At 42.4% G+C, this 26,168-nt stretch overlaps 1 protein-coding gene across 4 annotated transcripts in view; it reads right to left on the bottom strand.

Annotated features, from left to right (window-relative positions):
* Positions 1–367: 367 nt before the first annotated feature.
* Positions 368–26,168, bottom strand: part of ELMO1 (engulfment and cell motility 1) — a 584,995-nt gene continuing 559,194 nt past the window's right edge. For all 4 annotated transcript variants that reach the window (XM_025292040.3, XM_025292041.3, XM_006053724.4 and 1 more), the window contains 4 exons: positions 24,044–24,151; positions 16,597–16,679; positions 6,652–6,729; positions 368–1,773 (listed from right to left, as the gene is read on the bottom strand). In XM_025292040.3, the coding sequence (XP_025147825.1) occupies positions 1,573–1,773; positions 6,652–6,729; positions 16,597–16,679; positions 24,044–24,151 (470 nt within the window). In that variant the 3' untranslated portion in view covers positions 368–1,572. The remainder of the gene's footprint in view (positions 1,774–6,651; positions 6,730–16,596; positions 16,680–24,043; positions 24,152–26,168) is intronic.

The raw sequence follows: 26,168 nt of genomic DNA, 5'->3' as shown, positions 1-26,168 counted from the left end.
TAGCATGTGGGATCTTAGTTCCCTGACCAGGGATCAAACCCATGCCCCTGCAGTGGAAGTGCAGTCTTGACCACTAGGCCACCAGGGAAGTCCCTACATTATATTTTTATGAAGTAGGTCTGATTTTCTAGCTGACTTGAGATGGTCTTCTTAGAAGGATCATTCTTTACTGATGCGCAGAGCCTATGGTGATCCAGCAAAGGTCAAGAGTCCCCAAAGCCAGTGCCTCTCAAACTTTAATATGCATGAGCATCACCTGATTCTTCAAGGTTGGGGTGAGGTTTAGATTCTGCAGTTTCAACAAGCTCTCAGTGATGTTGATGACTGAACAGCAAGAACCTAAATTACCAAATCAAAACACCAGCTCTCCAACTCATCACAATTAATTTTATTCCACAGCATGTTTAGGGGAATGTTATTCTCAGGAAGATGTTTAGGACTCAAATAATTAAACAAAAAAACCTGGAAAGTACACACATTTATGTATCTCTTCTTTTCATTAAATATATATCTGTTTGGCAAAAAATGTTAGACTCTTTTATACAAAAACAAAGCAAAAAACAAAAACAAAAACAAAAACCAACCCCCAAAACCAACAACCCAAACCCTTTGCAAATTGTCAATACCTGTAATAACTACAATGATGTAAACTTGAATGTCTGACAGCTTAACCATCTTGTGGAACCTGTGTTGCAGCAGAACCCCCCAGACCCTTAGATAGCAACTGCCTGTCATCGAGGCTTTTAGATTTAGTACATTAGAGATGAAGCAGGATGACTGATTTCAGCATTGTGCTTTCAGCTAAGGGGCTGGAGGAGTGTGTGGCAATGAAGAAGGCGGGTCAGGGATGGGGCAGGGAGAAGAAACCCAAGACTAGCTGAGAGACAGAAAGGGTGGTCACAGCCACAGGGCAGATGTGATGTGGCCACGGGACCCTCAGACTGTGTCTGCTGACCCAATGCTTGCGAGAACTAGGGTGAGGCAACTGCTGCTGCTCTTGGGACCAGAGAGGAACTGGGCAGGCAGAGGCCAGAATGGGGGAGGGAGGGCATTTAGAAGCAGATTTCAATTCACATGGAACTGGTGGTGTGAGCAGACCCTAGAGAGAAGGGGAACGAGGAGTGGTGTTTGTCTTCTCAAGAAGCTAGATCGTTTCCGGTTCTTCCAGACCCAGAGCTTGAGGCACACCCCTGTGTCTGGCTGCAGATTGGGAGGAGGTCTGGGCTGCTGGCTTGGAGCCACTAGGAGGGGAGGACTTGCCTGCTGGAATGAAGATAGAAGGGCCCTTTGGCTCTCTCATTGGCGGTGGATTTTGCTTTTCTCCCACCTTTGATTGCAGCGACGGGAGGTGACCTAAAGCAATGGAGTCTAGAAACAGAATCGGGGTGGTGAGCAGGATGCCAGGGAGGGGCAGAAAAATGCCAGAGTTAGAGGAGGCGAGGCCAAAGGAAGGGTGGACCCACAGCGTCCCTTGACCACAGCGGATTCCACGGTGTGGGCGCCTTTTCATTCTTCTCTCCTATTAGCTAAATCTTCCAGTTTTGGAGGGGGTGCATCTGGGCCCAGGGTGCTTCAATTACAGTCATAGACGAAGTCATAGTTGCTGGGCTCCTTGGGGATGGGTGGAGGCGCGTCGGGGATCTGAATGTTTTCCAGGTCTAGGAGGCGGAGCTTGATTTCCATGCTGAGCAGCGTGTCCAGGTCATTCCGTGTTAGGTCACTCATCATGTCTTTCCCCAGCAGCGCATTCAGCCCATCTGTCCAGATACAGTACTGGGGAGAAAGAAGGTGACAATGAGAACGACTGATGACAATTACAAGAGGAATAACAATAGCTAACACCAACGGATCACTCAGCAAGGACTGGGCTCTGTGCTAAGGGCTTTGCCTACTTCATCATTTGATAGTCAGCACCTCTATAAAATTGACACTTCTGTTAGCATCTCTGTTTTACAGATGAGGGAACTGAGACAATGAGAAATTGTCACTTGGCAGTATGTGGAGTAGGTGGGATTTGAACTTATGCAATCTGCCTCCATTGTTTGCACTCTTCTGTACAAATAATGTCTCCCTACATAGCAGCAGGAGGATTTGAATTTTTTCTGCCTGTGCAACAGAATATCTCTAACATGCCACCAGTGAATCAAAGAGTTAAAGATATTGGTAGAATATACCCTAACACTCCTGGACTCAACATCAGATCATACTTGCTACTCTCCTGACTCTGAGCAAAGTTCTAATCTAGAGCTAATATCTGACTATCCTGTTTGATTCCTGCACTCAAAAGGACAGTCGAACTCCACCCTGGGGCTAATGGTGGTCCTACCTTTGTATTTCTTAGCAAAAGATTTAGGAATAGCTCAGTGCTGCCCAAGGTCTGGTGGACAAAATGGCTAAAATTATTGGGTGATCTTAATGGAAGGTGGCTTAGCTGCCAGTCTACGGACCTCTTCTGCCTGGGTTTCTGGTTTCTAAGGGTTTTCTCCTCCAGGTCTTTTGAGTCTGATCCCTGGGGACATCACCTGTTTTGGAAAGCACTCCACAGTAACCAACTAAGGATTTGGTTCTTCCCCTCTCATTAAAAATTAATCATGCCCTTTGCTTCTCCAGTAGGCTATGAACTATGCTTCATTTATCTGAGTACCTGCCTTGCTCTTGTCAGCATCCCTCCAGAGGCTGCAATCCTGCCCTGACCTGGTATTAAAGCCATAATACTTGGTGAAGAACTAGCCTTTGCTGCCAACATCAGAAAACTGCCTGCATTCTAGATGTTGTGCTCAGCTCACCTTTTAGGATGTCCTAGTCCTATACAGGGCTTCTTTGATACTAATTTCACTGCTCTTCCTGTGGGACTGGTCTTCCTTCTAGAATGTGCTCTAGATTACCCCCTCTCTTGTCCTTACTGGGTCAAGTTGCAATTCCAGACCCTACTTAGCTTGTCCTTTGCACTGTGGTTACCTGGGCTATGTTCCAGAATATGACAGCAGATCTCAACGAAAAAGCACCACAAGATGGCAAGCTCTATGCAGATCTTAAGTCACAGTGATGGCTTAGAAATCTACCCTGACGCACACTGGGGGCTCCACTTGTTAAGCCAAGGAGGTGTGTTATTAAGTCTGTCTGAGTAGGGCAGTCCTGAACTGTAGAGCTTCGGTTCGGCCTCGACTATGGGATCTCAGCCAGAGCACTTAACCCATCTAAGTATCAACTGAGGGCTAAGAGGTTTCTGGAAGTATTAGTGATCTTGTGAATGCCTTAGATAGATTCTAAACACATCTAAACGTTTGTTTCTTCATAAATAATCTTGATAAAAATAGAACCCAGGTCCTACTCTGTAGATCTTGATCTTACAAATCTTAGGTCAGGAAATTTTATTTAGAAAAGCTTCCAGCTAATTCTGATGTATCTCCATTTAGAAGCACCACTGAACCCCATGCTCTTTGAGGCCCCTTCCAGTTCAGACACTGTTTCACTGTAAATCCCTAAGTGCTGGGGTCGTCACTCTTTGTACACAGCCTTCCCAGTCCTGGCTAGCTTCCTAGTACAGATTAATTTAACCCACAGGAACACTTCTGTGGTGCTTTTCTTTTGAGAAGCAGCAAGCACAGAAAACTTTTTTAAAAAGCATCATGATCAATAAATAAAAACTGTAGGACTGAATCTGAGTTGGAAATATCGGTATAAATGTATGATGTATTTTGTCTTTTAAAAACATAACTCCAAGCTCTGTCTACAAAAATGCCTAAAAATAATCACCAACCCAGTAGTAATAGGCACACTGAATGTCCAGATTCTGGTTGCTAAATACCAAAAGGAGTCAAAACTCCATAGAGAAAAGGCAGGGAATGCTCAAGAAGAACCTGGAGTATCTTGTCATGCCAGAATGCCTGAAAACTGCCAGCGTCATCTGTCAATAGGACTCAGAAGCCAACCAGAAGGTATTCCTACTTTCTCTGTAGTTGTTCAGCCACTCAGTCATGTCCAACTGTGTGCCACCCCATGGACTGCAGCATGCTAGGCTTCCATGTCCTTCATTGTCTCTTGGAGTTTGCGAAAACTCACGTCCATTGAGTCAATGATGCCATCCAACCATCTCATCCCGTTGCCCCCTTTCTCCTCCTGCCTGCAATCTTGTCCAATGAGTTAGCTCTTCACATCAGGTGACCAAAGTATTGAAGCTTCAGTGTCAGTCCTTCCAATGAATATTCAGGGATGACTTCCTTTAGGATTGACTGATTTAATCTCCTTGCAGTCCAAGGGACTCTCAAGGGTCTTTTCCAACACCACAGTTCAAAAGCATCAGTTCTTTGTCACTCAACCTTCTTTACAGTTCAACTCTCACATTCATACATGACTACTGGAAAAACCATAGCTTTGACTATACAGACCTTTGTTGGTAAAGTGATGTCTCTGCCTTTTAATACACTGTCTAGCTTTGTCACAGATTTTCTTCCAAGGAGCAAGTGTCTTTTAATTTCATGGCTGCAGTCACCATCCACAGTGATTTTGGAGCCCAAGAAAATAAAGTCTGTCACTGTTTCCATTTTTTTGTCCCATCTATTTGCCATGAAGTGATGGGACCAGATCTACTTTTTCTAGACAAGATAATTTGGACACTGATAACGACAATAATGGCAACCTATTGAAATGTAGGACTTCCCAGGTGGCGCTAGTGGTAAAGAACTTGTCTGCCAATGCAGGAGACATAAAAGACATGGGTTCGATACCTGGGTTGGGAAGATCCTCTGGAGGAAGGCATGGCAACCTACATCAGTATTCTCACCTGGAGAATACCATGGACAGAGAAGCCTGGCGAGTTACGGTCCATCGGGTCTTTAGAGGTGCACAAGGGGAATATTTACAAATAAAATGATGACATCTGGATGGGCTTTGAAAATAATCTGGGGTATGGCAGCTGGGTGTGGGCGGGGGTACAGGTTAAACCTAATTGGCTATGAGTTGATAATTGCTGAAGCTGGGGGATGGGCACTGGCAGGAAGGCCTGAGTCCAGGTCCTGCTTTCTTCCTTCCAAGCCACCCAGTACAGGGCTCAGATAGAAGGTGTTTCTGGAACAAGACCCCCATTGTTTAAATCCAGGTTCTATCACTTACTACTTGTTTGATCTGGAAAAAGTTTCTTAAGTTCTCTGTGGCGCATTACTTTTTTTTTTTTTTTTATAAAATGGGAATAACATTAGCTTGTTTCTTTTACAGTTACAGAATGAAGATTGAGGGATGTGAGGCACACAAAGCAGTGAATGGTGCCTGGTTCAGAGTATTCCAGTTATAATTACTATTGTCTTTACTATTGTTGAGGTAGTCAATTTGGGAGGCTTCTCTCTCCTCCTTTGATCAGTGAGGATATCTGTAATAGAACTTTCTGCTTTATGGAGCAATTATGCAAATAAAATGAGGCAATAGATATGAAAGTGGTCTGAAGAAATTAAAAGTATTCACAAGTGCATGGCATTTTTCTCCTCACTGCATCAATAAAAAGTGGCAGATATGAATAAAAATTTGGCAGTCTCAGAGCATTTATCCTTATCTGGAATTAATGTACACTGGGCAAAACAGCCTTGTATAGATTTAAATAGCATCCTCAGTTCTACTATTTTAAGTGGTTTCCTATATATCTGTATATATCTTGAATATGGTGGCCTGCGTACAACCACAGTTTTATTTAAAAAGAGAAATGGTAGGACACGGTATCTATTTTCAAGAAGATGAAGACAAAGTCATTCCCTTCCATGAACTAAATGTCAAGAACACAGAATTATATTTAAGCACCACTTTAAATGCAGGATTTGCATCTAATCTTTCTTCTCTTTGGGGGATGTACAATTTTATTCAAAAGCTTCAAGCCAGTAAAAAACAAAACAAATACAGAATAACTTCTAAATGAGTTAAGTCTCCCTGGGGAAACGGGGAACAAAATTCAAGTTCTATTAAAATGTTCCTTCCTTTCTAAAAGCTTTTTATGTTACCACATGCACAACAAAAATTTGAATGGTATCATCTAAAAATAAGAGTTTCAAGCATGATGTTGGGTTCTAGCTTACAAGAAAAAAAGTTAAATCAGCCATAGCTGCTACTTCATCTTACAAATGCTTTTTCCTAGATTTATGCTAAATATTTTAAATATAGCTGACAGTGTGCTTCGAGAAGAGAAACAAATTATACATATAACAAGATGTCAAAAAGGAATAAAAGCATCTCAAAAATAAAATTCCAACAGCAGAGACAGTCCTAAACCTCTTAAAATAACTTAAACATGATAAAAAATCTAGTTCTCAAATGTTTTAAAGAATTGAGACAAATTTATTATGGGAAGATTTTGACCAAAACCTAAATAGTCAATAAAAAACCAAGCAATAGCTAAGGATGATATTTTTTCTGTAACAGTTATGTCCTTACTATGAAGCACTTGTGCCTTCTTCTTTACCATAAACTCTTGATTAAGAAGAAGCTGAATCTGTTTAATTTGCAGTTTTTTGAGAGGTTTTCATTCTATTCTAAGTCAACAAAATGTGCCTTTGCTCATAATTTTTTTTAGGTAGACTTAAAAAAAATTCTTTCCAGTATTTTTTTATCTGCTGTTTTTCTCAAGAAAATATGACATTCTCAAATAAATTAACCCCTGGAGACCTTTACCTCATGCTTGTCAGGAGCTATGAAGTTCAGTTGGCAGTTTGAGTCATACAAGATCGAGAAAGCAAGTTCAAGCACCTCCTGCAAGAGATAAGAGAAAACACCACACTGAGGACAATTTGCACGTTTTGCTTTTCAGTTACAAATGGCTGCAGATTGCACATGGAATAGTGCCTGTAGTGGGTCCAGGCAAGCGGAGCGGTAGTGAGGCTGATGGGAAGAAGGACGATAGTTTTCAAGATTCATTTCCTTCTCTCTGTTCATGGGAGGTCTGCATGAACCAATTCGTTTAATTCTCAAGACAGTGCATGGAGCAAGTGTTATCATTCCCCTTTTATAGGAAGGAGCTCAGACAGGTTAAGTGAGTTGTCCGAGGCCACACAGCCCCAAAGCTATGCTACTTTCCTATCTTCAGCATCTCCCTCCCAGGGAGACCATGGAAAGTAGTAAACTCTTCCGCTATCAGCAACATTATGGGCTGCTCTATCTTTTATCATTTCCAAAAAGACAGATGTTCATAGTGGGTATAAACTTCCTAAAACATGGAAGCTACATAGGAGGTAATGAGGCTTTGGGGTGAATCCATTATCTTTAGGTAGTATGTCTGCCCTTTGATCTCTGAACTACTGTAGAGCGAAGGCTATATGAAACCTAGTTTTATCCTATAGTGGCTGCAGGGTATAAAGGAGAGTATGGGCCCAAGTGGCAGAATAGCTGGATTCATTCATTGGTGAATGTTTCTTCATTCGAGTGCCTGGGTTCATTCATAGTACAGACTATGAGACAGACCCAAAGGGCCAAGGACTAAGTGTTGCAGTCATTCCATTGTAGCTGAATGACCTTGGCTGAGACACTTAGTGTTGTTCCTAACATGTACGTTAAAATATGCTTCTCAAATTGTACACGCTATGCACTAATAGATATAATGATTATTCTACTGGATTGAGCAGTCAGCAGATACAATCTCTGGAAGATGGCTGCTAAGTCGCTTCAGTCATGTCCGACTCTATGCGACCCCATAGACGGCAGCCCGCCAGGCTCCCCCGTCCCTGGGATTCTCCAGGCAAGAACACTGGAGTGGGCTGCCATTTCCTTCTCCAGTGCACGAAAGTGAAAAGTGAAAGTGAAGTCGCTCAGTCGTGTCCGACTCTTTGCAACCCCATGGACTGCAGCCCACCAGGCTCCTCTGTCCATAGGATTTTCCAGGCAAGTGTACTGGAGTGGGGTGCCATCGCCTTCTCCAATTAGTTGCTCAGTCACATCCAACTCTTTGTGACCCCATGTACTATAGCCCACCAGGTTCTATCCATGGAATTCTCCTGGCAAGAATACTGGAGTGGGTAGCCATTTCCTTCTCCAGGGGATCATCCTGATCCAGGGATCAAACTTGCATCTCCTGTGTCTTCTCCATTGTAAGCAGATTCTTTACCATCTGAGCCACCAAGGCAGCCCCTCTCAACACCCTAACAACTCCTAATTTGGAGGGAAGAGCCAAGTGAGTCCACATCGATGCTCTGCATCACTACAAAACTCATGTGCTAGCCTACCTTCTGTCTCTGTGTCTATTAGGCACCACTGAGGACTGCCCCTTTCCCTCACGGTATGATCTGGGAGCTGCATTCTCAGTAACCACCCACAGGCGTTCTTTCTTAGGGAGGTAGACCTCTCCACATCAATCTCTACCTCAACATCTGTCAGAGGATTTGTCTTTGGCCAGTAACTCACAGCAAGAATGCTCCAGAAAGAAGACAGAAGGGAGAAAGATGAGGTCACTGCCTCTAGATTTAAGAATTCCAGATGAGAAAGAATTCTCCCAAGCGGACTCCAAAGGCTCAGCATTAGGTGGATGCCTCTCCTGACACAGTCAGCCATCAGGCTATTTGTGGCTCTCATGAATTCTGTGTTTGGCTCGACTTTAGCTGTCCCCTCATTAAGGGAAAACAGCTTTTGTTCTGAACCCAGACCTAACAGTATCTCATCCTCTTAGGGTATCCTCACCCTACCAGAAATAGAAACAGGTGAAGGAAAAACTGCTGAATCACAGACCAGGATCTATTCTGCAAGACTACCCACTGTGAATTTTTCATTCTTTTTTTCCTTAGGATTCTATTCAAGCCTGCCCAGGAAAGATCAATAAAATTGGAAAAGTGTTCACCAACAAACAAAAACAATTTCCCCATAAGTTTAGCATCTCTTTCAGGTCTTTTAGTGCATAATGAAAATGGTCATGGGTCCTAACAGTGGTACCAGAATTGGTGTCATCCTTTTTAAAAAGCCTGTAAGGCAGTCCATATCAAGAACAAGCCGTCCCACTTTTGGAGTTACTCCTAAAAAAACTCAAAAGGAAGCAAAACTGTATATACTATTATCTGTAAGAACGTAATAGAACAGAAAAACACAGCACTGCACTCAGTTGTGCCTGACTCTGAGACCCCATGCGCTGTAGCCTGCTAAGCTCCTCCCTCCGTGGGATTTTTCAGGCAAGAATACTGGAGTGGGTTGCCACTTCCTTCTCCAGAGGATAGCTCCATCCTGGGAATTGAACCTGGGTCTCCTGGGTTGCAGGTGGTCTCCCGCATTGCAGGTGTATTCTTTACCAACTGAGCCACCGAGGAAGCCATAAGAATGTAATACAAGGAACTAAATAAATGTCCTCCCTTCTTTGGGTAAAACATTAAATAAAGAAATCACAAATTAGCAACCCTGCGAAATAAATGCTGCTAGGCATTAAGTAGCAGCAGCAGCATATATTTCGCAGGGTTGCTAATGGGAAATGGCAACCCACTCCAGTGTTCTTGCCTGGAGAATCCCAAGGATGGGGGAGCCTGGTGCGCTGCCGTCTACGGGGTCGCACAGAGTCGGGCACGACTGAAGCGACTTAGCAGCAGCAGCAGCGGGCATTAAGTATAATTACAAACATTCGATTTTAAGTGGAAAAACAAACAAGAGAAATGAACATTATTTACATACTGATCACAACTAGGAACAATGTCTAGCTGTGGTTGGAGTCTGGAACCGAATATGTGAAATGAAAATAATTATGTTAAGGTGCTGGGATCATAGGTGATTATTTTCTTTTAAAAAACTGAAAACATTTTTCAATAAAATGTTAAGCTCTAATCTCCTAAATTCAGAAAAACTGTTCTTAGATGAGAAACATTGATATAGATGATGATTTCTTTACTAATCTTAGTGTCATCCCCTGGAAAAATTCTGACTCGTACTTAGGAGATTGGACAGAAAGGAGAGGAGGGGCTTTGCTTCTGGACACCCAGTCAGTACATCACAGCAGCACCAGGTGACCTTCAGAAGTCAACAGGAAAAGGTGAAACTGACAACGGATTTCTGACTGATGCTAGACCATGTCTGCTGCTCTGCTTAGGGCAGGCACATAGCTAATCATCCCCTTGCTTACGACAGCAGGTGTGAGCATCACCAGAGCCCAGACGTGGCCTCTTGACTAGGTGCTGAAGTCACTTGAGACCAGAGTGTCAGTGTGGCTGTCCTTTGTGACACTTTCTCTTCCACAGGGCATGGAGTAGGAAGAAAAAGGAGGGGGGTGGGGCTGCCAACTTTAGGTTTTGCCCTTCTGAGGCATTTACCAGCGAGGACGTGAATGAGAGGAACTGTCATGACCTAGATTTCTGATAAACACAGGCAGGGAATAGGAAATTCGTGAGCATGTCAATCCCCACTTTAATTTCAGCAAAGCCGCCTGGGAGGGGTTGGAGGAATTACTTCTCTGAGTCGCACGCCTGCGTTAAAGGCTGCTATCACTCATAATGCGTTTCATTGACGTCTCCACTTGGCTGTCATTGAGGCTTTGGTGGAGGTCAGCTCTCTAGCACTTTGAGCAGGCAGGCTGCAGAGCTGGCAGCCACGGCCTCTCGGGCTAACACTCTAGAAGCGGCCACCTGTCCAAACTGTCTGTGAGGGAGAGAGGTGCCCGGAGGCGGCGGAGTAAGTGGTTGTGGATCTGGGGCAGCATCCCCCTCAGGGGCCTCTTGTCACACACCACAACACTCTCTTAGATATCTGATGCTCTGCGGTTTTGCTACTCACTACCTAAGGTCTTTTATTCACTCTGGATCTAAGTCAGTGAAAAATCATGTCCAGGAGTAGCTTATTTCCATCCTCCGTCTCACTAATTCATATGTCCTCCCCTCACATGTGGAGGAAGGCCTGGGATAAGTGAGTTCTGTGGTTGGAGGATACAGGAGGAACTCACCCTATGACCTCTGACCCCACTCAACCTTCTGGCCCTGGGTCTAATGACAAGGCATACAGGGTCAGGGGATGCTCAGAGAAATTCTGGGCATGATGGTGTCTTGGTTTGGGGATTTCCACCTTCCAGGGTCACGTGATGGGCTGATGGAATATGAGAGTAGAGTTTTATACAACATAATTTCACTGTAAAGTGGTGGCTGCCACTCCTTACATTGCTCTGGGGTGACTTGTCTAATTTGGCCATCTCACCTGGCATTCACTTTAATCACGTTGGTTCTCCAGCATCTATCCATGTTAACTTGAGGGCAAAGCATTTTGATTACGGATGTGGACATAACTTGGCATGTGTGTGTGCTAAACGTGGCCAGAGAAATAGTAGATTTCATAGCTATTAACACTGCGGCTCATCTGTATACCTATGAGTTTGACTTTCTATTTTAGAAGGCAAAATCAGTCATTCATATATTATATAGTGAGAGGATCTTGCCTTCTGTGAAATAGCTTTATGTTTGGGCCCCATCTATCTGAGCCAATAGTTCTCCAACCCATTTTCATCTCTGTCCCCACCAATCCTGTGAATTCAATGTTTCTCAGTCAGAGGATGTTCATCAGATGTCAAAAGGCCCCATGCGCCTTTCATATATTGTTTCCTTCTCCTAGAAGGTCTTTCCCTCTCTTCTTTTCAAAACCCAGCTCAGACATCACTTCCTCCATGAACCTTCTCAAAATTCCAGGCTCCCCTTGTTTTTAAATTTACTGGGGCATAGGCACCATTGGATTATAATAGCATGTGGATCATTAAATCTTGTATCTGCTCTAGACACAAAATATCAGGGGCCAGGTTGTATTTATCTTTGGATTCCCAGCACCTGGCACAGGTCTGGTATAAAGAAAATACTCAATATAGTGTGAGTATGAATGATGAATGAAGTAACTCTGAACAAAAGGCTTTTTGCTTAAGATCAGGATTTTCAAGTCAATACTAGAACATCATCTTTTAATATAATCTGCTTCTAATTTCAGGTACATTAATCATACTGGAAAAATAAATCTGGGCTCTGGGCATGGTGAAATGGAAGCATCTCTCAGGTCAAACATATTCCTATCCCTTTCACTGATATCTGGTTAGAGTTTTCCTCTGGTGATTGCATGCTATTTAACTTTTAAAGCCCAAGGCAGTGGGATAAGTACCAGGACTGCCTACTTTCAAAAATACAGTAACAAATCAACTTTATTTCATGAATCACAGAGTTTGAATTTAGAATCCTTAATCCTTAAAAGTCAAATTCTTCCAATTCAATTTCCATTCACCCATGAAAATTCTTTTCAAGTATCAGGAATTTCCTACTCTCTCTGTGAAGAAGCCAATACTTTTTGTGTCCACAGAAATTTGTTGCACCAACTTCTTTTAAACAAGTTAGACTCAGCTCCAGGAGGACAGGGCTGTGTCTGCCTGTGCATCACTCTGTGCCTATAGCCCATCCTATCTCAAGTGCTCTAATGCTGACTGAGTGAAGGACTCTATGAAAAAAGACCTCTGCCTCAAGCGAAAGGATCAGTCCCTTTCCTTTATCTATTTCTAGGACCTTAGACTGTGCCTGGCATGTCAGCTGTTGAATGAACAAGAAGTACTACCAGTTACCAACAGATCCGAATGTCCAGTTTGCCCTGCTCATAATTAAGCTAATGAAGAGTCCTGGGGCATAAAATGTCAGAATCTACCGTCTAGCTGGAAAAGCTGAAGAGCCAGCAGCAGGCCTTGGTTGCTGCCCACTGCCATGCCCTGACAGGCCTCCTGTGGACACACTTTGGCCAGCCCTCCTTTTAAGTTGCAGGCCTCTTCTTTCCATCTCATCCCATCTCATCCTCCACTGCCCCCTTCTCCTTTTGCCTTCAGTCTTTCCCAGCATCAGAAGATATGGTTGGATAGCATCACTGACTCAATGGACAGGAATCTGAGCAAACTCTGAGAGACAGTGGAGTCCAGGACTTAGTGACTGAATGACAACAACTCCCCTTTCCTATCCAGAAGTCCCAGAGGTAGGGAGGAGCAGGCCTCTAGATCACTGGGGAAGGGGTGTGAGTGGGTTAGGAAACAAATTATTAGAATTTCGGGTTTCCTTTCTGCTTTCTGACATTTTTTCCTGATGCATCAAATATATGAACACTATTAATATTACAAGACAAATTATTTTCATGTGTATACAAATGAAAGAGCCAGGCTAGCAGAGCTACTACTACCTCTCTTAGCCCTCTAGGCTACAAATCCCAGAAAGTAGCCTTCATGTGAGTCTCATCATGTGCTTACAGCAGTGTGCCCCATTTATCAGTCCATTCTTCCATCATCCACCGCCTCTCCCTCCAGCCATTCATCTATCACTCATTCATCTGCCCACTTGCCCAGTTTTCTATAAGTGTCACCACAGTTTTTAAAAATAAGGTTGGAAAAGTCATTCACTCAGTTTGTTTTGTTGGTCTCCTCTAAAGGGAGAGGAATCTGAAACAAGAAGGCCCAACTCAGCCACATACATCCTAGGCTCAAATGAGCTCATCTCCATACCTGTTTCGATATCGACAGCTTGTATCTTCTTTCATTTTCTTTTGGTTAGTCAAGCTAGAAATTTCAATTTCATTTATATTTTCCAAGGACCAAGTTTTGCATTTGTTGATTTTCTCTACTATTTTCCTGTTTTCAATTTCATTGATCTCTAATATTTATTAGTTCTTTTCTTCTGTTTTCTTTAGGCCTAAATTGCTCTTCTTTCTCTAGTTCCCTAAGGTGGAAACTTTCCTGATTTTAGACTTTTCCTCTTTCCTAATATATGCATTTAATGCTATACATTTCCCTTTCATCACAACCCACCCATTTTAGTAAGTTATATTTTCATTTTACTTAGTTTAAAACATTTTGTTATTTCTGTTTAGACTACCTCTTTGGACTACGGGTTATTTGGAAGTGTGTTCTGAAATTTCCAAACATTTTGGGGATTTTCCATCTATCTTTCTGTTATTGATTTCTAGTCTAATTCCATCGTGAATTAGAATATAGTTTGTATGATTGTTACTTCTACATTTGTTAAGATCTATTTGATGACCCAGAATGTGGTCAATCTTGGTGAATGTTTCTTGTGAGCTTGAGAAAAATGTATATTCTGCTGTTGAGTAGATTTTCTATTAATGTTAATTGGATCAAGTTGATTGATGGTGCTGTTCAGGTCATCAATATCCTTATTGATTTTCTGCTCACTTGATCTATCAATTACTGACAGAGGGTTACTGAAGTCTCCAGGATAATAATGAATTTGTGAATTTCTTCTTTCAGTTCTCTCAGTTTGCCTCGTGCATTTTGATCTTTGTTCATCCCATTACTTTCACCTCTCTTAGTCTTTATATTTAAGTGGGTTTCTTGGAGGAAAACATATGTTTAGTCTTGCTTCTTATCTACTCAAATAATCCCTGTCTTTTAATTGGTGTATTTAGACCATCGACATTTAAAATGACTATTGACATAGTTAGATTATGTCTGCCAAGTTTGTAACTTTTTTCATTTGTTGCATTTGTTTTTTATTTTCTCCTTTTTTTTTTAAACTTTATCCTATTTTGAGTATCCTTACTTCTTCCTCCTGTACGTTTTGACTTTTCTGTCATTCATTTCACTTATCCATATGCTATAGATATGACATTTAAAAATTATTATTTTAAGCAAAGAGTTACCTTTTAGATTAATTAATCAGAAAAAAATATACTTTTCTTTTACCTTCACATATTCCTTCCCTAATACTCTTCCATTCTTTACGTAGATTCAAGTTCCTATCCTGTAGAATTTCCCTTCTGGCTGAAGAACTTCTTGCAGAGTATGTCTGCTGGTAATGAATTCTCTTGACTTTGTTTCTGAGTAGATCTGGTTGTGAACTCTGGATGTATGTGACTCGATGTATCCAGATTCCATGGTGGTGGTCTTCCCCTGCACCATCAATTCTCTTGGTAGTTCCAAGAAAATTGTTGATTTTTGCTTTATGCAGTTTCTTCTTACTGTAGGATAGGAGTGACAACTCCTAGGCTCTTTATGTGTTTGAGTTGAATGAGAAGTTCCTTCACACCTGTTTTAAATAATTCTCTGTGCCTACTTAGAGCGCTTGAGTCCTGGCAAGTTGCTTTGCTGCCAACTATACCACCCCTAGCCTTCTTTAAGTTGCAGACTCTTATTGCTGCCAAGTTCCCCAAATTGTGTCCTGGTCAGTTCCAAGTGTTATATAACCACAGAGACCTCAGCTGGAGCTGAGCAGAGCTGGTACTTCCCAAGACTATACTCTGACATCAGGCGGTCTTGAAGGAAGGCAAATCATGAAGGCTGGGGACTTGCTGCTGTTAAGGATGCTCTTCTGGAATCTGATGAGCTGTTGGATCCGTTTCCCCACATCGTGGAGAAGAAATAAATGCTGTGTAACGAATAACCTATAGACCCTAAGGTATGCCCTTATGTGGCCCAGTGCTTTATATGATGGTACTGTGACAGGCTTGACATGGAAGGAATTCATATGGACTAGAGGTGAATTATACTTAATGTAACTTAAGAAGCAAAACTCTTATTATCAGTCTCTTTGGCTGTATCCTTTCCTTTATTTTCCTCCTAAATAGTACTTTTGTAGTACTTTTGATTTTCCTTAACCATGGATAGGGTCATCTTATGTAGACATAGATTCACCTTCATCTTACAATGATTGAAACTACAGGGCAGGCATTATTCATGTCAACCCTGATTGATAAATAGGATATGTATAATGTTTATCCTCTTCTTAGATACTGGCACAGGACAATAAAGAAGCAGCCTACTGATCAATGTGATATTTTTGGTACCAAGGTGTCTGAAGCCTCCAGATCAATCTGATTAATCTTGTTCATATGTGGATACTATGGATCACAAAATGCCAAAAGGTAACAAAAATTGCTCCCTGATGGCGCCTCCAAGGGCAAATGCCTTCAAACTGGGGACAAAGGAAATTCCTCTACCTTTTCAGATAATGCTGCCCCCGACACCTTCTGTTATGGAATGTAGGCTGTCATGGTGGACAACATGGTGGGAAGGGTGAAAAATATTGCAATGTGAAGAGTATTCAAGCAATATACACCTTTGGGAACATTTTCTCCCTTAAGCTGAATTTGAACTGTTTCACAATATTTCCCATGATGCTGAAGAATATTAGGCTTTGAAAATTTTTCTCAGATTTTTGGGAGTCATCTGGTCTCTCTTCCATTTCCCAGACTTCTCTGAGACCCCATAGGGGTAACTAAGAAGAAGAAAATGGAAGAGATGGGGGAGGAAATGCAGAAGGGAGACTATGAACATAAATAGGAGGGTAGGAGGGGCCCAGAGGATGGAGATGAGTGGAAAGACTTGAGAGAAGACTGGTAACATCAGTGAGGGCAATTCCTAGGGCTGTATATGGACAGGAAGTGGGAGAATACAGGACATGGTAGGGATTCAGCAAGTGATCAGTGAGAGAAAGAGTAAGACTGAGAAATGTAAAAGGAATCAGGGAAGGAAAAGGAACTGAGTTTAAGAGATGCGTAATTGCGTGACACATCTGCACACACACACACACACACACACACACACACACTCTCCCCAACCACACAGGCATAGCTACCAAAGAAGGGCCCATTGTAGTCACTAACTGCATTGTGCAGACAGAACTACTTAGAATAATTTGGAAATCATACCTTATTTTGTTTAAGGGCACCTTTCTCTTTCATATGAGGGCAGTCCTTTCCCGTCACCACAGCTTTGATATCTGCCACCGGCACTGAAATTCATAAGAGAAAATGAAAGTAACTACATCACGTGACAGTGTAAGTGTCCATAAAATAGCAAGACTAAGCATCATCGAGTCTGTTGGTACAGCTGCCATTCCCAGACACTACAGCAGGAAGAGACAAGAGATGAAAAGAGGGAGAAGTCAGGCAGGCTCCAGGACAAGGAACTAAAATACACTCTTAATATTCTGGTAGAAAGCATTCCTGGGGAGAAAAATCTATGTTCATAAGTAGAATTTGTTTCACGAAAAGAAATACCTAAAAAAAAAAGGTTGCACACAATAAAAAACCCACCATAGTTATGTTAAAGGTGATGGCATTAGAAGAACCAATAATGATAATAAGTAATAGGGGTCCTGATACTGATTTTATGGAAAACATCTATGTGCCAGGAGCAAATGCCAAGTGCTTCCTATAGACTGATATCTCTTACTATAGTAGTGGCATCACTTTAGTTTCTGAGTTTTGGATAATCAGGGGAAGTAACCCTATTACAAAAAAATCTATCTGAACATAAACCATTCTGAACTCTCACTCTCCAAATTCTCCCTCTTGCCATCTCATTAATTCTCACAACCATTCTGTGAGGCAGGTTTTGTTATTCCTAGTTTATGGACAACAAAATTAAACTCTATTAAATAAAGGGAACGTTCCTTTCTGTTAGGGAAATGGTAGCTGGCACTTATCTTGGAAATCCTGAGAATAATGCAGTTAGATAAAATGATGTTATCTATCGTCTTATTCAGGACTTGCAGGAAGATAAAAGATATGGAAAGACTTTTGCCCTTAATGCTTTTGTTAAGATCATCTGATGGAGAGAAGGCTGCAGGATGGTTTGGAAACTTAATTTTAAAAACTGCAGAGTTATCTGTCCCTTTCCAACTCCTAATCTTTCAGTCCCTCAAGGGACTCTAGGGGCTCAGTTAGGATGTGCAGAAGCTTTGATTCATTAATTCCTTGGACTCCTCCAATGACGAAGATAATGAGAGATTTGACAATTAAAGTTCACCTACTTTTATTGGGGCATTGGGTTCTGGGGGTGACATTTATTTATTTATTTTTTTAAATTTTATTTCATTTTTAAACTTTACATAATTGTATTAGTTTTGCCAAATATCAAAATGAATCCGCCACAGGTATACATGTGTTCCCCATCCTGAACCCTCCTCCCTCCTCATTTAGATGAAGATAAAATTATAAAATATGTAGAATATCAACATGATATAACAGGAAGGCTCTTTAAAAGCTAACATTTTCTGGGTACCCTAAAGTTGCTAAGAACTCTGTCCAAATCCATGATACCTCCAGAGCTCTCTCGAATCCTAGCGAAGAGTGGTGCTGTGATGAAATCTTCTAGGATTCTCTGACGGCAGCCCCTGCTCTCTGTCCCACCACATCTGCTCCTCTAGCTTGGACTCCTGGTTCTAGATTCCTTGGTAGATAGGACTTGTTCTCACTAATAACGTTCTGGGCACATGGAAGACCATGCTTCTCAGCAACTTTTGCATTTAGGTGGGGCGGAATAATGATTAGCTCTGGTAATGAAACATGAGAGGAGATGGCCTGGCTCTTTTCCTGGCTGAGGCAGTGAGAAGCCCACTTCCATCAGCCTCTCTTCCCCAGCCGCAGGGACTGATTCCATCAGGCCACGTGGTCCCTCCAGATGGTACAGCTCTGGGATGTCAGAGCAGCCATCAGCCTGTGTCCCTGTGATCATGCAGAGCAGTCCTTTGAAAGCACGTGTCAGTTATATAATTGAGGAGCGAGAAATAAACTGTTGTGAGTCAGTGAGGTTTGGGGGGTTATTTATTCCTGAAACTTAATGTAGCAATGCAGCTTCTTCTGAGTGGCCTGACCCTTGACCTTGGACCCCCTTCCTCCCCTACCTGGCTTCTTGGGATCGGCATCCTCTTGTAGACAATCCTTGTTGATTTCTGAACTTTCCTTTGATCACAGCCATTGACTTCAGCTCTTCTCAAATCCATTTTCATAACCAACAATCAACCCTGTTCTCAGTGGCCAACCTGGCTACCTACTTGCTTCTCTGGGAGGAGATACTTGGGCACTTTGGGAAGTTGGGTTTACTTAGTGTTTACTTTTCAGTGGAAAACGTACCACTGAACTGAATTTGTGATATAATTAATGTACAAACTCCAAAACCCTTCTCAAGCTTCAGATGGAGTTTGAGTAGCAAGCACCTCCTAGAAAGTCTTCTGCTGTTCAAATATGTAACATGCTCAGTGAATGAGAGAGCGTGTCTATGACTGGTAAATAGTAAGTTACCCCTTGGCTCTGAAAACCCATCATGCGGAGCAGGACAAGGGTCATACTAAGGTCTGCTGTGGGAGCAGTCTTCAGAATCTCTAACAAGCGGGTGGCAGGGGAGAGAAGGCATGCTTCTACCATGCTCCTGGCAGTACTTATTTTATGTGTTTCATATGCATCACCCCCTGTCAAGGAGAAAAGCTGCTGTATTTCTCACAGGATTGTGGCTAAAAGGAAAACACAAAATTCTAAAAATACAGCGTGGCTTTTAAAGATTGTTCTTTGCATAGTTTGTTGTTGGATGCACTGGAAAATTAGGCATTGGAAGGGCCAAAATGTCATCTTCTCTAAACCCACCAGCAGAGTTAGACTCACACATTTGGAATCTATACTCTAGGAGGTGACAGAGGGCTCTTGATTACTTCAAAATAGGGCCAGCGTTTCCATCAGGTCTTTTTTTCATGTGGGAGCAGCATAACAAAGTGGGGTTCAGAGATACGAGAACCAGAAAGGTCACCATTGGTTCCCTAGCCCCCACTCTTAACTCCTTGGGGCCTGCCCTCATTTCTTTCAATGATATTTTCAGTTTGAGCTGGATTGAGACAATCTAATCCAACATTTCCATTTTATAGATGGGAAGACTGAGGCCTAAAGAGAAGAAATATGTCACACAGCTAGTGAGGGACAGAGCTGAGACAGCCGCTTTTTCTTCTGTTCCATAGTCTCTTGCTAGGCCATGATTTTCTCCTATGTTTGGAAGGTGTCAGCTCCCCAGATCATGCTAAACACAGGTCAGACACAGCCCTGGAGGTGGTTATCACTTCAGATATGTTCAGGAAGCTTTTTAATGGCTAATATCTGTGGGAGAAATTTTAATTGTGATTTAAAACAGAAATGTGTTTTTTAAATTAAAAAGGTAAATGTGGCCATCATGATAAAAATTATTCTAGCTTTCACCCTTGGGAACCAAAAAGTTGAGGCAGAAATCACCCCAGGAAGCCAGTAAGTTGAGGCCGAAATCACTCCAGGAAGTAGCCAGTAAGCATGATCACTTGTCGTATATATAGCTCCGCTGTGGAAACTCCTTTGGGCAGAGATTCAGAGGAGGGGCAAGCTGATCCCAGGATAGTTCAGTAGAGGATCTGGCCTCTAATTGGGCAGTCTGGAGTGGCTGGAAGAATCACAGAGCCTGGATTTGAGTTCTAGATGCACCTACCGGCTATACCACTTTGGGCTTAAGTTCTTGGAGCATAAGCTTCCTTGTGGGTAAAAATCTGGACCAGGGGTTGGACAGCTGCATTCAGGTCTTTGCTCTGTTATTTACTAGACAAGTGGCCTTCAGTAGGTTACTTAACTTTTGTGTACCTCTGTTTCCTAATCTGTAAAAGAAGGGCAATGGTATGTACTGCTTCAAGTCATGGGGAGGACAATTTGTTAATATGTAGAGCTCTTAGCACAGTGCCTGGTTATAGAGTAAGCACTCCAAATATATTTGCAATTATTCTTATTATCAATAATCAGAGTTAATTCTCTTTGTAGATTGAGGGACCTAAATTACTTAGCATGCTTCAACGACCCAAATCGCCCCACTCTGCTTTGCTCTGGCCGCCGCTCCTCTCTTCTGTGGTAAGAGGCTTAATGGTCTTGTGTGAGGGACTGAGCCCTCTCCTCCCGGCCCCTTTGATGCAGGAGTGAAGAGTGCTGGCCTAGATTCTCTCAAAGGGAGGTTCTGGGAGGTGAGGGCACTGCTGGAAAGCAGTGGAGTCTGGTTTCAGTGGGGTGATGACAGTCTGCATACCTGGTGGGAGGAATGTGGGGCAAAGGGAGGTAAGGAGATATGGACTTTTCAAGGGCCATGTTTCCTGTCAAACAAAAGGAATACGAGAGAAGAGATTTGCTAAACTTTTAGGCACGAAGACAGCTGAGTAGCCCTCAATCTCCACTTGCATTCTCTGGATTAAGAGGGTTCAATTACACTATTTGACTCATCAATATCTCAATATTCAGCTGGTTAACTTAAGGGGTGGAAGACAATTTTCCCGTTGGTCTCAAGAGAGGGCAATCGTACATGGCAAGAGCAATGGCACTTGAAATTAATTAAAGGAACAGCTCGTTTTTCTAGTGGAATGAGGTTTTTGACTTTGAAGGGCTCCAAGAGGATGGATTATTTTGTTCCAGGCAGAATGCAGAATTGGAATTAAATGCAAACCAGGTGGGGGGCCTGAAGCAGCAAACTTTGGTTTCCTGGGCTGGGGCCGTCTCATTTCCTGCACAAAACAGCTTCATCTGATTTCATTACATGAATATTCCCCCTCACTGGCCCACCTGGCACACAGATATAATCTCTTTAATACACACACATCTACACATGAACACCTGCACAGGTATGCATTCTTGGTTTATCTTACAATGGGTAAACTGTTTGTAGAGCACCTCTTCTGGAACTCTGAATTCCTAGATTTCTAAGGCCACAGAGGAAAGGGGCGGACAAGAGTTTCAGAGCCACAGTCAGAAGGGACTGTTGCAATGCTTTCTCTGAATGAGCATCATGGCCATGACCAAAAGCTCTCCAGAGATTTGCAGCTCTGTCCTGCCTCTTCTGCAACCACCCTGACAAGCTGGCTCTCCCTGGCATTGGCACTCCAGTTTCCAGTCCTTGGGGATGCAGGCCTTGGTAGAGCTTGGGGTCATCAGCTTGTGGACAAGTCTAGAGACAGCCCCTATACAAGGCTTAGGTGCTGTCCACGCCCTGACCTTCTCTAGGGGGAGAGCTACTGACTTCCTAAGCAGCAGAGCCAGCTAGAATGAGAGTGCTCCATTTAAACTACAACCCATGACAATCTATGGGTTGAGAAATGGATTAGATCCCTATAAATATGGGGATAAAGAATACATTCAGTGCGTGGGAGAGCCGACTCACTGGGCCATGTGGGTCAAGAATGAACCCAGATGTGTGTTATTTTTTCCGGCCCAGACCACTTTCTCTATTTCCTGGCCAAGTTAAGAGAGAGGCAGTGGGAGAGTTTGTAGAGAGCTTCTGATTGCTATGGCCAACAGTAACCTCAAACTCTTCATTTTACCCACTTAAAGCTCTGATTCCAAGTGGCTGGCCTTTGCACAGTTCTTTTGAGCTCATGAGAGAGGATTCTCAGTGAATTTTTCACCAGTTAATAGCAAAGACAGGAAAATGAAGACACTCATTTTTAGAGATACCATGAGATTTTCATACAGCTAATTCAGTGCAAGAGACTGTCCTTTATTCCAAGGTTAGGCCTTTCTGGTCTTTCTTTTTTTTTTTGTGATTGAGTTCTTTTTACAACGAAAGGAATGTGATATTAAATTTTAGTTAGATTTTCTTTTTTAATAGCTTTTCTTTTTTTCCCTGCCAAAACCTGAAGTTGGCAACCCACTATCCACTCAGTTTTTTATTCTTTTAAAATGTTTATGTATTGGTGAAAGCCAAATTTAGGGACCCGCTGGGAAGCATATCCAATAATATCTAGCCCTGTAGTTCTCACTTTAAATGTGCATCAGAATCACCTGGAGGCCCCATGAACCCAGAGACTGCTGCTCCATTCCCAGAATTTCTGATTCATCAAGTCTGGGAGGGAGGATCTTGGAATCTGCATTTCTGTAAGTTCCCAGGTGATGCTGCTGCTGAGGATGGTCCAAGGACCACAGTCTGAGAACCACTGTTCTAGCTTGTCCATGGTGGGATGGAGGTTTTCTGAGACTTAAAGGGAGGGTCCTTATCACAAAAAGAGAGGCCTGGAATGATCCCACAACAGGAATGTATGTATAGACATTATCCCAGACTCTGCAGTAATGGGTTTCAGATTTCTTTCCTTTCCTATTAACAGCGCTAATAACATGGACTGAGAAGGCAGTGCTCCCATGAAGGGAAATAAGATTGCTTTCTGAACTAAATGACACTACAAGGACCAGACTGTCCCAGTTTTAAGCTGGAGGAAGAGAGAATATGCCAGGTTGTCTGTCTGATACGTCAGCCTAGAGTCTGAGTGTGTCAGGAATTTGCCACTCGTGGTTTATTTTCCCCTGTGATGGCTAAGAGCTGCAAGGAAGACAGTACAGATTGGACTTCCATGGGCCCTGGGGCGATTTTGGGGAGGTACCAGGATCTAGGGGTAAGGATTTTAGCTGTGAATTATATGATTCATGGCAGGGTCAAGGTGACTTTAAAAAGTTATTTTAAAGTGTCTTTACTTTTTCCTCAATGTTTGATTTCTCTACCTGAGATATCCTCTGACACTATGTCTAACTTTCTCTCATTTCTCTTCCAAATTAATTCATTACCTTTGTGTATTAAAAAAAAATTTTTTTTTTGGGCCATGCGGTACATGGGATCTTAGTTCCCCAGCCAGGGATCAAATATACACCCCCTGCATTGGAAGCATGGAGTGTTAGCCACTGGGCTGCCAGGGAAGTCCCTACCTTTGTGTATTTTAATGTTTCCATAATACTGTGTTTAATTTATATACCTTGTTGTTGTTTAGTTGTTAAGTCGTGTCTGACTCTTTTGTGACCCCATGGACTGTAGCCTGCCAGGCTTCTCTGTCCATGGAGTTTCCCAGGCAAGAATACTGGAGTGGGTAGCCATTCCCTTCTCCAGGGGATCTTCCTGACCAAGGGATCGAACCCTTGTCTCCTGCATTGGCAGGCGAGTTCTTTACCACTGAGCCACCATTCAGTCAACTATAATGAATAAAAGTGGTAGGGTATCAAACACACAATTCAGGTGAGATTATTTTGGATCATCAGAAAAAGACAGCTGACAATCAGGTTTATGCTGGTTTTGTTTCTTAGAACAGCACGTGGATAAGTAATATAAAAGTGGATGTTAGAACTCTAGATTTGTATCTTTGAGGACAGATGGGTGAGTATTCCTTTCCCTAACCACAAATCTACCAAGGTCTTGTGCTTGATGAGATGGCTCAGGCCAGGACTCACAGCAAGGTGGGCCATGTCCAATGGGTTTACTTAGGTTAATAGTCTTTCTGTATGATATTCTGTGACCAGGAAACAAACCAACAACCAAAACTCAGGCCTCCTACACAGAAGAGACACTTACGTTTGTCCTGCAAGGAATCATGGGGCACTTCTCCCTGGGGACTTTCTTCCAGATCTCCATAGTGCAGGACCTTGTGGTTTGGTGAAAGCCGACAATACCAAAACTTGTCTGAGGGAAGAAAAAAAAAAAAAAGAAAACGCAGATTTACCAGGTAAGTGATTCTGATTTTCAAAAAATATTGACATCCTTATTTCCTCAGAGCCTTTCCTGAGAGAACAGGCAGTTTCTTTGATTTTAAATCCTCAGAAAGGAATGAATTCTAAGAGCCCTGGCAGTCAGTCTCTTCTCAATTTTCGTATGCAGTTAGCTCCTGTCCTTCCACATAGACATTTGGTGCCACTGGGAAAGTTACCAGATCCTTTGAGGACAATGGCAACAAGTCTGAGGTGGTGACTTCCAGAGGAGTATTTCATCAATAATGATGAGGGCACGATTAATTATTCAGTTGGGTCTGACAAAGTAGGGAGAGAGATGAAGAAAAAAGAGCTTTCTCAGAACTTTTCTGCTTCCACTTCCTTCTGTGAGATTCTAAGACTATTGAGATGTTTGTGCCATATCTCAGCTGGCATAGTAAGGCCTTCACCCCTGAGGCCTGTACACACAAACTAATCATGAATCTATTATTAGGATGCTAGTAATCCATACACAAGGGGTGGGATTCATGAGGAACCACCCCAAGTCAGAAATGTATCCAAGAATGAGGATGTCACATTCATCTCCTCTCTAATTCGTAGAGTTTAGTTCCCTTGAATAGGCTTGACCAGTACCTTAGGATCATCCTTATAAATAACTCCCTCAGCTTAACTTCATCTGCTCCCTCAAAATGTAATAACGATTTTTAAATGAGCTTGTGAGGTAGTGAGAAGGAGGTAAAGAGTGCTTTTTCTAGATAAGAAACTTAAATTGTGATAGTGATCTTTGTGCAGCTCTCAGGGCGGGGGTAGATGCTGCCTTCTCTGGGAAGCCCTCTGTGATTACTGCAGCCAAGGGTACTCTCCCCACCCTCTTAGCTGCTCCAGCATCTCCTTTGATGGTTGGTGCCCTCATGTTAAATCTCTTAGTATTCCCATTATCTGCCATAGAGCTTAGGCAAGCAGCTTGCCCAGTGGGGACATGATGAACAGTTATTAACAAAAGAAGAAGACTCCAGGACACTTAACAGTCCCGACAGTGTAGAAAGCCAAGGCTCTCCGATGACAGCCATGGTCTTCATGATTGCACGGCACCAATCCCTTGGCACAATGCCTGCCATGTAGAAGCTGCACAGTTGCTATTGGCTAAATTGATAAATGAGGACCCAAAAGGACCAGTCAAGATGTGTAAGTCACAAAACATCCATGACCTGTACACCCTTTGTGCAATTACGTAGTTGGCAAACATAGTGGCCTGGGTCAAATCACCCCATTACTGTGTCTACCAATACAAATCGCCAACCTGACCAGAAAGCTCTCTATAACATTTAACAAAAATGTTCTTTTATCTAAAATTGCTTTCACCAAAAAGTATGTCTTAACTACAATTCTTTTAGTAGAAAACCAAGTTTTAAAGATGGAGGCAAAAGTCACACAGTGAACAAAGGAAACACCCAACTTGATCCACAAAAGCAAAATGCCTCTGTGATTCCTTTCTCAAGTATAAATAGGGTTTGAGAATTCCTGAATGTAGTCTGTATACAGCAATCCATAGATTTAAAAAAATCTAAACTCCAGTGGAAAAATTTGAGAGGAAAGAAAAAGTTATTTGAAGGCTAGGAAAACATCTGGAATTGCTAAATTTTCAAAATTCTGTTATATGTATACACTCAACACAGGGAGGGCATTTCAAAGGGAGAAAATAAAATCATTCCCTGAATAATTCATAACCACTTCAATTAGGCAGCTTTCCATGAGGAGAACATATTTGAGAATTTGACTTGTAATTCACAATAGGAAAACTGCAATTTGATAGGAGTGGGCTAAGCTTCAGCCATGAGTACCAATAGTGCTCTTGGGGGCCTGGCATGATGGACTATAGAGATCTCTTCAACCCAAAGGACCTTCCACTTTGTCTAAATAAACTGTGATGACCACAGCTGGAAAAACTTTCTCTAGTGCTTTCCTTCCCCTGCTACCTCTGAAGTGGGACT

The sequence above is a fragment of the Bubalus bubalis genome, chromosome 8 (genome assembly GCF_019923935.1).
Source record: "Bubalus bubalis isolate 160015118507 breed Murrah chromosome 8, NDDB_SH_1, whole genome shotgun sequence".
NCBI lineage: Eukaryota > Metazoa > Chordata > Mammalia > Artiodactyla > Bovidae > Bubalus > Bubalus bubalis.
The sequence above is the reverse complement of the archived record's forward strand: the minus strand, read 5'-3'. Positions and strand labels throughout refer to the sequence as shown.